Raw genomic sequence first — 11630 nt, forward strand, 5'->3', positions numbered from 1 at the left:
CGCAGGAGGAGGAGCTGCTATAGAAACCCTCAAATACCAGTGAGCTGTTGGTGCCAGGCACCTGCCCTGCACCTGCAGCCTGTGCCCATCCTCAAGCCCCACTGGCTGGCCCCAGCTGGCCCTGCTCCTCGTGGGCAGGATACGGGGCTGCACAGCCCCCACGTGCCCTGCCTCCGGTAGGACCCACTGCTGGTTTTGTGGCATTAAACCTACAGGTAACATCACTTTGTTTCATTCTGTCTTGCTCTCCGTGAACTGCTGCTCAGGGTCCTGCTGTGGCTGGGAGGAGGCAGAGGAGGTTTAGACGCCTGGTTTCTGCAGGGCTGTGCAGTCCCTGCGATGCAGGGATCCGTGCAGTAGATTGTGATCTCTGAGCCTTTTGGTTTCTGTTCTTACTCCAAGGTATTCTCCAGGTAGTTTAGCTTTACAGCATATTACTTCCTAACAGCAGCTGGGAACTGGAAGCTAAATTCATCCCAACATGGGAAATGAGTGATTCCAAAAGATTTCTTTTTGTCTAAGTGAACCCTTGCATCCCCTTCCAGGGTCTTTCAAAGCAGTTCTGTGGTTAGGGTGACCACATTACTGTTTTCAAGGGATGCACTGATAGATAAGCTTGAAAAAACACAAGTTTCAAAAAAGAAAAGAAAAAAGTGCTGTGCCTTAGATCACTGTGTTTGAGAGAGCTGTGAACAGCAGCAGCAAGGTCGGAGCAGGCAGTTTCCAGGTTTCTTTATGCTGTTTGGAAACAGAGAGGAAAAGCCCCTCACTTAAGTGCTGTGGCAAGGCCCTCACCTAGGGCTCTTCTGCCACGGACGCAGTTTATCTGCTCTCTCTTTCTGGCCCTGCTTCCCTCCCAGGTCAGCTTGCTGCCCAGGGCCTGGCCAGCAGTGCCCATGGTTAGATTAACATCCCTGGGAAGTCTGCCCTGTCCAAATCTATTCTCATACCTGTTCAGCATATTTATTAAATCTTTGCTGACAGCTACCCACTCAATTTATAGGAAAGTTGGTGAAAATCAGGACAGTTGCCATGGAGGTTGCAGGTTTGAAGGCAGTTGATGCAGAAGATGCCATGCTGTACCCCATCCTTCCCACCCCATTTTCCTTCTTCCTCTCCCTTGTCAGTTCCAGATCACTTCCCTCACGCACCCCAGCAGACCCCTCGGCTCCCGTGGTGTCCATAGTCATTTCACCCACCACATTCACCCTTCGCTCCTCTGGTACCTGCTCACTTCTAAGTTCCCCCCCAACAAGGCGGGAAGAGGATTTTACGAGCAAGACTCCCCCTCCGGTGCAGCTGCTTCCCCATGGGCATGCCTCTGGGGAAGACACTGCGTGTTTGCCACCACAGTGCTACTGCGACACCCACTGTGCCTTCAGCCTCTGCCTTGCTTCTCTTCCTCCAAGCTCCCTGTTAAGGGTCTGGAAGGAGCCTGCTACTTCTTGAGCTGCTGGAGGATATGAGCCCTGCCCTGGCCTTCCTCCCCAGCTGGTCACCAGCTTCCATGGTGGGGGACAGCTGCTGATCAGTTCTCCCTGGTCTATGGTGCGGGGAAAGCAGAACACACTCCACAGTACTGGTGACCTTGTCCGTCAAGCCCCAGCCTGTTCCTGGTCCTCTAGCAGCAAGCAAGATGCTGTTTTACATCTGTCTCCGTCCTTTTCTCCAAGCTGTAGGTTGCTGCCTAGCCCTTCTGATGCTGCAGCCATCTCATCTACCCCACCTTAAGCATTTCCAGCAGCCACAGGATATGCTAGCTTATCAAACTGCATCTCTTTAAAGATATTTTGTGCTCAGCCATACCCTATCTGTGCTATGTGGCCTGCTTTAAAACCCTCTGCTTGTTTCCTCCCTCCTCACCCCTGCCCCGGTCTCTGGGCTGCCTCGTGGCCTGGAGCACTTGCCAGCCCCGAGTTGCACCAAAGCCCCACGGCAAGGCAGGTCACTGATGCTGGGAACTGCGTTTGGGCCACACCTCCACCCCAAAGGCAGCGTCAGCCAGAGCCCTTTCATGCTGCAGAGCACGCCAGCATGGTTTTTGCCTGGACTGTACTGCTGCCGCTGGCGTTGCAGACCAGGGCCAATGAAAAGCAACGTGGGCATCAGCCATGCCAGTAAAGACATCTGCCTCCTGCAGTTAGTGAGCATAATGATGTGGCAGCTTCAGCCCTTTATGTAAGGTGTTTCCTGCTACTACTTAACTGCTGTTCAGAGAGGTTTTCGTCGGGTGACAGCTGTCAGCTTCCTCCCAGGGTGCAGGCAGCGAGCAGCAAGCCTCTGTTGGGAAACCCAGACCCGAGCACGCAAGGAATGGAGGAGACCTCTACACAGGAGTCACATTAGTGTCTGCTAGTGCCCCAGACACTTAGATATCCCCCCAGCAACTGAATTATTTGTGTGTTTATCAGTTACTTCAGAACTGAAGTCTGATTTTGCAGGCAGTGCCCTCACCAACTGACCACAAGGTCTGCATTGCTTGCAGAGGCACATAACTGCTTAACCAGGCATGTTCAGTCATGGTGTCCCTTCCTACATCTCTGAAAGCTGTAGGATTTCACCAGCTCCCTCACCACTTCACTCTCCTCTTAAGAGTGGTAAATAGCTTATTTTAAATTAAAAGGTTAAATTTAGATGCAAGCAGAAATTCAGTGACATATACACAGAATCACCAGTTCAGAGAATTGTTCCATGTGCATGTCACATAGAGCCACTTTGCACAGGATGAGGTCTGGTGAAAGCTTATTTTTATCAGCCCATGAACTCACACTTTTCACACAACGAATACTCTTGCGAAACATCTAGTAGCCAGTGTGACAGAGGCTCAGTATCTACTACTTACATCTCATGGATTTCTCAGGGTGGCAGGATGCCTGCCTTGAGCAGGAACCGTCTAATACAGCCCTTAATGCAAGCTCCTTGTTTTGCACCAGTGTTTCCTCTTTCAGGTGTGTCTTTCAGCTTTACATCTGCAGACTCCTGGACCGAATGGGCTTAAAATCAGGTTAATCTTCCCCCCTGCCATTCCCCTCCCAAGGAGGTGGACAGCAGCATGCCTCACTCACTCACTTAGGGTTTCAAACATGCCTTTGGGATGCAGGAACTCAGATTCAGGTCTGTTTTCCTCAGCTTGGAACAGGAGCTCCAGGTTCGCAAGGCAGCCCAAAGGCTCAGAAGCCTGCCCAGTTAGAGCCAGAGCATGAGGATGTCTACAAAGTGACATCTGCTATGCCCTTGCAGCCCTTCATCCCCCTAGTCTGTCTCACAAGCCAGCAAAACTGGTAGAAGAGCTTTTGCTCATGGGTTGTGCTGAGCTTTAGCTTTGGTTGCTGCAATCCCTGCCTAGCTCAAAACCAAGCTAAGAGTAATTTTACCTCATTTGCACAGCCTGGCTTAAGGAATTAGTGTTCACATTGTCACAGCATGCCCCCGCTATCTATGGGGGCTCTTCTAAGTGCTATTCTGCACCCCCCATTCAAGATCCCCCTATTTAATAAAGGCTGTCTGCCATGTCCTATTGGAAGTGTACCTTGAGTACACTTCCAAGTGTATTTTCTCATAAACTGAGTAAACATAAACAAAGCCTGGGAAAGGATGCATCTCAGTTACAGGCTGACTGAGAAGGCCAGCTTTATAGACTCAAATTCACATTCATAACAAAGTAAATATTTACTTAAATACCCTTTTTCATAGGAGACATGCATCTATTAAGAGGTAGGAGGAAAGTCTTACCATGTCTTTTCCCATTTCAGGTCTCAGAACACCATACAACATCTACACATCAGGACAATGAATGTGTCCAACAACTGCAATGTCACAAATCTAGAACTGTATCCCCATGTTCGTCTCATTGAATTTGCTCTGTATAACCTAATTTTCTTTTTTGGAGCACTATTTAATGCCGTTGCTCTCTGGGTGTTCTTCTGCAAGATAAAGAAGTGGACAGAAACCAGGGTGTATATAATCAATTTAGTCTTTGCAGACTGCTTTGTCATCTGCACCTTGCCTTCCATGGCTTATTTGCTCTGGAATAGGTCAACCCGAGATGAGCTCTGCCAGTTTACAGAGGCAATGTATATGATCAACATGGTAGTGAGCATCTACATAATTTCATTTATCTCCATTGATCGATATATTGCCATAAAACACCCCTTGAAAGCCAGGTCCTTCAGGTCTCCATCAAAGGCTGCCCTTCTCTGTGGGCTTCTGTGGGTCTCCGTGATAATCGGCGTCACCTTACAACTTTGGCAGAGACATGCCATGTTTTGCTTTCAGAAGGATACCACTGCACCCGCTACTCTGAGCCTGCTTTCCATTTTCTTTATTTTTACTCTTCCATTAGCAATCTTGACTTTTTGCTCCACAGAAGTAATCAGGAACCTTAAGAGACGCCTGAACACAAATTCACCAGAGAAGAAATTAATCCAGAAAGCAGTTCACATTATTTATGCAAATCTGATTTTATTTCTAGTATGTTTTCTGCCAGCCTACCTGGGGGTACTTCTCAGGTTCATAATGGAGAGCGTTGGAGCTACCTGTTTCCTGCTTCAGGTTATGAAGAACTTCTCCTCCATGACGAGGTGTATTGCCACGTCCAACTGCTGCCTGGATAGCATCTGCTACTACTTTGTGACCAAGGAGTTCCATGAAGCCCTTCTACTGCCCAAAACCCACACTGAAAAAACAGATCAAACACACTCCTTGCAGGCATACACTTGCTAAGGGAAGCAAGGGGGGCAGGGGGGACGAAACACACCAAACCCAAAAAACCCCACAACAACTCTGTAACATCAAGAGAAGATACAGCTACAGTGTTATTGGGATAACTATTGTTCTTTCTCTCTGGGGAGATCTTTGTTAGATTTAGCATTACCAAGTTAATTGCAATTTATACTCTACGTTTCTATTAAACAAATAAGTTATTTCACAGAGATGTGTAAAAGTGTGTATGTAACCACTGGTCATTAACATGTCTCCATTCCACCCTCCAGCACCTACTCGTTACTCTCACAGGAAGACAGGTGACCCATATATGTCTCCCTGTTTTAGTTAATTTTGAAGGTAAAATTAATTGATCCTTATTACCAACACATACAAAATAATATATCATGTTTTACCGCATTGTGTATTTCAGGTTGTTTGCGTTATTAAAATAATCCAGTTTATTTTTATCATATTCCTTTGGCGGGTTGGGGGGGGGGTCAGGAGGTACCAGCATATTACTAAGTACATGGCCCTACAAAACAGCCTAGACTCTGCTGACTGCCCTTCCGCTTCAAGTCAATGGGTCAGATAGATGTGAAGGAACACTTTTAGGACGAAAGCAAGACTTGTCCAGTGCCATCAAGGCATAAAGTCCAGGAGATTTCAGAGCTGAGTCCTCCTGCCAGCTCCTCCTCCTGCTGCACTGCTGAGCCCTGGCACAGAGACACCTCCTTAGAGCAGCCATCCTCAAGGGGCTGCTGCTCCCACCCATGGGGAAGCCCTTTTAACTCTGTCTAGACCTTTGCCACCCATGCATTGCTATTCCCTGGGTTTATGTTGTGGCACCAGGCTGTCCCCCAGGTTCACCCTCCTGGCCACAGCTCAGGGTCTGAGTATCACCCTCCAGCTGAACCCCACAGCTAGACACAGCTGGGTCCAGGTTTCCATAGCCTGCCCACATCAACACCCCTAATGTTTCCATGGGGGAAATTGTGACAGATGGAGTGAGGGTGCACTTCACTCATAAGAGAGAAGTAAAAATATAGTTTATTGATACAGAATAGGGAGTTAACAAAGTTCAATGCGACAGTGTTTTAACAAGATTCGATGGCGAGGTACACTTGATTATTTACTGCATAGAGGACAGGGTCAGACAAAACTGTCAGGGAGACCCTCCCGTTGAGTCATGAGGTTCGGAAGGATCCCCTTGCTTTCTAAACTCCTTCTCAGAGAGGAGTCTAGGTGCGGCTAGATCCAGTCCTAGTCCCAGACTTGGTCAACGCTTTATATCTAAAGGATTATATATGCGCAATCAATCCTTTATATCACTTAGCTAAGATTTCAAAGTTTAGCATGCTATTAGTCACTTACCGAGGATCTGTTGCGGCAAGGAATCTCTCAACCTTGAGGAGTAACCTTGAGAGGCGTCCCTGCTCAAGGGGAGATCCTGGCGTGCAGCCCACTGCCGTGCAGGAGAGCTCAAAGGGCTCTTGGGCTGCTCACTATTTATGGGGATAAGATGATTGACCCATAGTCATATTTGCATGTCGACCACAGGTTTTAGTTTCTTCGGTGGGCGCATTGCACAATAGCCCTAGGCTATTGTGTTGTTATCATCTGTCTCCTGAATTCACTTTAAGCTGATGCAGCCATCGTGACCAGATGCATCCATTACAATCACCGCTGGTGGTTATCACCTAAGCAGGGTTACAGGAGATAAAGGTCGGGGGCGGGGGAAGCACACCGTCACAGAAATGCATTTGTCCTTCAGTCAGCAGCCTAGAAAAGGCTGGGGAGATGGGGAGTGGGTTGACCCCCTACATGTTATTCAAATGCTCCCTAGGACTGGGCTTTTTTCTTTCTAACTACTGAAAAATCTCCAAAACGGCCTCCAAGCTCTGCCCAGGCAATGCTCAGAGCGCTCCAGGAGAGTGTGGAGGAGTCTCCTCTGCCCACTTACGCAGTTTCCCCTGTGACCTACGTCTGCCTTCAGGGCACCCACGGCTGCTGCTCAATCTGCTGTTGTCACCTTTGGGATTGCAAGCTCAGGAGACATGAATTAATGGGACAAATCCTGAGGGGGTCAGAGTCTGGCTCCCATCAGCTGGGACTGTAACTGCTGCAGCCAACAACCAGCAAAAGCCATCAAAATTACTATAAAATACCACTGGGGCATGTTCTTAAACATGTTTCTAAAGGTCCTGACACTTACGGTGTGCTCACTGCCACACCGGTATCTCTCACATGTGCCCAGTTGGCAGTGACTGTCATTACCAGCTTGGGCTTTCCAGTGATGCTGATGAGCAGTGTTAGACACCTGGCTGTTTTACAGAGGATGAGCAGGCCCATAACATCTGTCACCTTTCTTGTAAAGACACTGAAAAGAAGCATGCTGGGTCCCTTCGCCCTGGGCTCACTGTCATGGGGTGCACGAGCACTGATGTGCCCCCTCGGAAAGGCCATCAGGCCCTGCACTGGTGCCTGCCTGGGGCATGCTCTGCAACCACACCGGAGGCTGCACAGGCTGCCATGCTCCCTGGGGGACCTTTCGCTGCCAGAAGGGCAATTTGCAACCATTATGGGTTTTACTTCAAAAATTATTTGTTTTCCCACGACTGAAAATATTAAATTTTAATTGCTAGTTTGTGTGAGGTGAGTGGGGGGAGCAAGACTGGGTGGAAAAAATGATGGTGAAGCATTGAGCTGATATGAGTAGAACAACAGAGGGCACCAGAGACTCGACCATCCCCGAAAGTAGGTGATAAATGAAGCACTTTTGGGGAACAAGAGTTCAGTTCTGTTTCAGTGCTCCCAAGCTGTTGACAGCAGGCTCCCAGCCAGCTGTGCCCTGCACGGAGCAGCACACTACACCGGCACCTGCAGCCCCGACAGATCTCCTCTCCTGCCAGGACGCCTGTGTCTACACTGCAACCTTTCTGAGTACTAAACCCACCTGACGGCCCCACAAGAAGCAGGTAATTTAATTCTTAACCAGGTCTTTTAATTCTTTAATTCTTAAGCAGGTAATTTAATTCTTAACCAGGTCTTTTAATTCTTCCCACACCAGTGTGTGGCAGTGTGCTCTGCTCAGTACTTCAGGGTGTGCTTTCTCACCTCTTAACTGAAGCACTAGCCAGGACTGCCTGCTTGTTAACATACAGGTCAATCCTCAGCTGTACACAGATGCCTCAGTTTCCTCCTGCTTTCACAGCTGTTATGCCTCACTGTTTTGCAGCCACATGTATCACTCAGAGGGGTCTTCACCCCTCGCTGCAGTTTCACACCAGTGCTTCTTACCATGCCTCTTCTGCGAGCGTGGAGACACCCAGCTCCAGGCACGCTGCGGCACGGGATCGTGGGAACAGCCACCAGCTCTGTGCTTACATGGGCGATTTGATGGGGCTGGGATGCCCAGCCCAGCCTGGAGGGCTCAGTTGCTCCTCGGGACAGTGCTATGCGTGCAGAGAGTGGCTTTTTCACTGCGGGATGACCGCAGTAGGCTGGCAGGGAACAGCTGCAGGGTAGGTGGTACCACAGCGCAGCCAAAGCCCTGTGAGCCTGAAAGCCCAAGAGAGCCAGGACACCGGCTGTATGTTAGTTCCTCCATAAATTCCACCCTAAAAATGACTGTATCCCTGTGGTTCAGTAATGCCATACCAGTTCTGGTGCTAGGGCAGGTGCTGCACTTTCCTCTGTGGTTGCCAGATCCATCTCCCAGTCTCGGACACTAAAAACAGTTCACTTAGTTCATGCAATCAGACATTTTCATGACAGTTTAGATGTTGATGCTTAGAAGCTGCTGACTTATACGGCAATGCATTTATAAGCGATTGTAAGAATCTGGGCATTTTCCTTTCCTGTCTCACTGTAAACACTTCTTTTATGAGCTGCAGACTAAGTCTGATTCATCCTCCGCAGCCTCCTTGCTGCTAGCGGATGCCCTGAAACATTTAAAGGAATACCAGGAGATAGTCTAAGTTTTTGGATTCGTGTTTTCTGCTCTAGCAGCATTTTGGCTTCCTATCTTTGAAGGTTGAGATCAGGCATGTGCTCACTTTCCTTTCTCTCTTTGGAGACCTGTTATCTGCTAGGGCTGGTGGTACCCATGCTGAGCCATTCCTCCCCAGCATCCCACAGCGAGAGGAGCAGGTTCATGTTTGGGGACAGCCTGCCCACAGCAGGCACCCACCCATCAACCTGCAGCAGCATTCCCACCACCCCCAGGAGTAAAGCTACCTGAACTACCTTATGGCTGGAAGGGCTTAAGTCCTGTGGAGGTTCGCATGCCTGGCAAGACCCAGAGCAAACCCATGGAGTGGCTTCGGCGGCAAAGCAAGGGCCTTGGAGGGCAAAGGGGGAATGCTACCCAGCTCTGCTTTGGGCTGCCCTAAAGCTAGTGGCTCTCTGATAACCACAGCAGCAGCAAAGATAAGGGACCACAAAAATTATCATTCTGCTTTGCAGACCCTTTGCTATTACCCAAACTGTGCAAACCAGGACTGGATGGAGGGCAAGGCAGGCTTAACACCCTGATACCTGCAAGCGAGGGTTGCCTCTATGTTTTTGTGTTAGCTGGTGGGGAGTGACAGTGTTACTTTGATGGCTGAGGGACAGACGGTGCTGAAGAGCCACGAGCCCCTGCAGGGGCTGCCTACATATGCAGTGCAGGGGTGCAAGGAGCCACAAAGCCATGAGAGCAGGGCCACTGCAGCAGGACCCAGCCCAGAGGACCTGTCCCCAAGCTCGGTCTCATGCCTGCACCCTTTCCTTGCAGACACTGCCCAACATGGGGAACTGCACTGAAGACAACTACACGCTGCAGAATGGCATTGTGCTATTTCAGCTTATCGTCTACGTCCCAGTGCTCTCTTTGGGGATCCCACTGAACATGATTGCCTTCTGGGTCTTCTGCTGCAAACTCAAGAGGTGGACCGAGACCAGGGTGTACATGATCAACCTCATGGTCGCAGACAGTTTCCTGCTTTTTGCCCTGCCTTTCCTGATATATTTTACCCAATACAACCATCCCATAGACAAGCTGTGTTTCACCATACAGAGCATCTATTTTACAAACATGCCTATGAGCATCTTTATCATCACCCTGATTGCAAATGATCGATACATTGCAATCAAGTTCCCTATAAAAGCAAAGATTCTTCGATCCCCACTGAAATCGGTTTCTATCTGTGGGTTTCTTTGGATAATACTGATACTTTATTCCTCGTTGCATCCAATATTTCATGAAGAAAAGGAACAATTCTGCCTTCAGAAACAATCTATTGAACCTCATTATTCATTGTTATTCTCCATTATCTTTTGGTATTTTATTCCCTTAGGGATTGTGATTTTTTGTTCAGTACAAGTCATCAAATGTCTCAAAAAGAAGATGGCCACAAGCCCTCATGAGACAAAGATGTTCCAGAAAGCAATCCACATTATTTCTGTGAATTTGTGTGTGTTCATCGTATGTTTTTCACCTTTCTACATCACACTGCTCTTGCGGTTTGCAGTGGATGTTGCTGGAGCTTGTTCTCTGCTCTCGGAAGTTAGAGCCTCTATTCATATCTGTGCATGCTTAGCAAATTCTAACTGCTGTTTGGATGCATTTTGCTATTACTTTGCAGCCAAGGAATTTCAGGAATTTCATTCGCTGTTCCCCACTTGTATATCAATGAGGTCCAAGATGAAACAAAGCCAAGAGTCACAGCCACCCATAGATCAAGTCATGACACAAACAAGGTGTAGTGCACTATAGGTGTTAAGAGCCACAGTGCTGCTGAAGTTTCGAGGCAGAGGGAATGGGACCGCCTACAGTATTTGCAATCATTGTAGGTATAGGCATACCTGCAAAAAGGGGCAACCCCCTCCAAGGGGTCTGATATTAACTTGAATTTTGTCCTTCTGTCCTCAGTGACTTTACTCCAGCTCTGACTATTGTCTTGGATCGTTGTATCACAACTTCAGGCATCTCCTGATCAAGAGGGAGAGCCATGTGATACGGAGAACAGATTATAAGGCCCTTGTTTCCGCCATGCGCTTATTTGTACATATCATGCAGCTAAACATAGGAAACTGAGCACCCTTACAGCAATACACAAATCCACTTCTAGTACAGGTATATATGGTCCCTTAAAAACAAGAAAAAGCCCCTGTACTACAATGCCAAACCTAACACATCTGTGCTGCTCACATCACAGAATTTGCCCGTACAGTGGTAGTTTCCTGACAACCTATATAATTTCGAAGCTTGCAGCTATCGCCAGGATGCAGCTAGTGCTGTGCAAGGAGTAAACTGCAAGAGTCAGACAGTGGCCTGAGACTATTGCCTCATTCCTGCCATATAAGACTTGTATTAGCTTGTGGCAATACCTTGGCATTTGTGAGACTAAAATCATTGTGGGTATAAATAAAATCATTACTGCATGGAAAAACTGAGCTACGCAAAGCATTGTGGACCACAGAACAGACCCTTAGCATTGTGCATATCAAATGTAAAGCTCTGAAGATCTGATCTCACCCAAGTGACTACCGTAAGCCCTGGTGACATGTTCATTGTTGCATTTAATGGGATCAAATCTTCAATGGATGTCTTGTCTGGTGAGAGGTGATCGCCTGAGTCATCGCAGCCTCACACTGCAGGAGTGTTGATGCCCAGAAAACAGCAGTGAGCGATATGAAGCAGATGCAGCCCTGATCCCTCCCTCACCATCCATGAACAGTTTTCAGGGGAGATTTGGTGAGAGTAGGGTGTGTAAGGCCCTTCTGCAGAGATAGGGCAGACCCACGGCTGACGGCTTCTCAGTATTGCCCTGTGTGATGCAGCATTCCTTTGGATTTTTGTTTTTTTCTCTTTCAGTTGCTTGGACAGTGCACAGTAGGCATTCAATAGCTCTCCTGCACCTCATTTTGAGACATTTAACTCTTTC

At 48.2% G+C, this 11630-nt stretch overlaps 1 protein-coding gene across 1 annotated transcript; it reads left to right on the top strand.

Annotated features, from left to right (window-relative positions):
* Nucleotides 1-7645: 7645 nt before the first annotated feature.
* Nucleotides 7646-10459, top strand: LOC140654774 (G-protein coupled receptor 35-like). Its single transcript, XM_072868487.1, has 2 exons — nt 7646-7679; nt 9479-10459. The coding sequence occupies exon 2, from the start codon at nt 9491-9493 to the stop codon at nt 10457-10459; it is 969 nt and encodes a 322-aa protein (XP_072724588.1). The 5' UTR covers nt 7646-7679; nt 9479-9490.
* Nucleotides 10460-11630: the final 1171 nt, after the last annotated feature.

This window comes from Ciconia boyciana, chromosome 7 (assembly GCF_034638445.1).
Source record: "Ciconia boyciana chromosome 7, ASM3463844v1, whole genome shotgun sequence".
In the NCBI taxonomy this organism is placed as follows: domain Eukaryota; kingdom Metazoa; phylum Chordata; class Aves; order Ciconiiformes; family Ciconiidae; genus Ciconia; species Ciconia boyciana.

Excerpts from the sequence above, each read along its gene's own strand:
- LOC140654774 (XM_072868487.1), top strand. The coding sequence starts at position 9,491 with ATGGGGAACTGCACTGAAGACAACTACACGCTGCAGAATGGCATTGTG.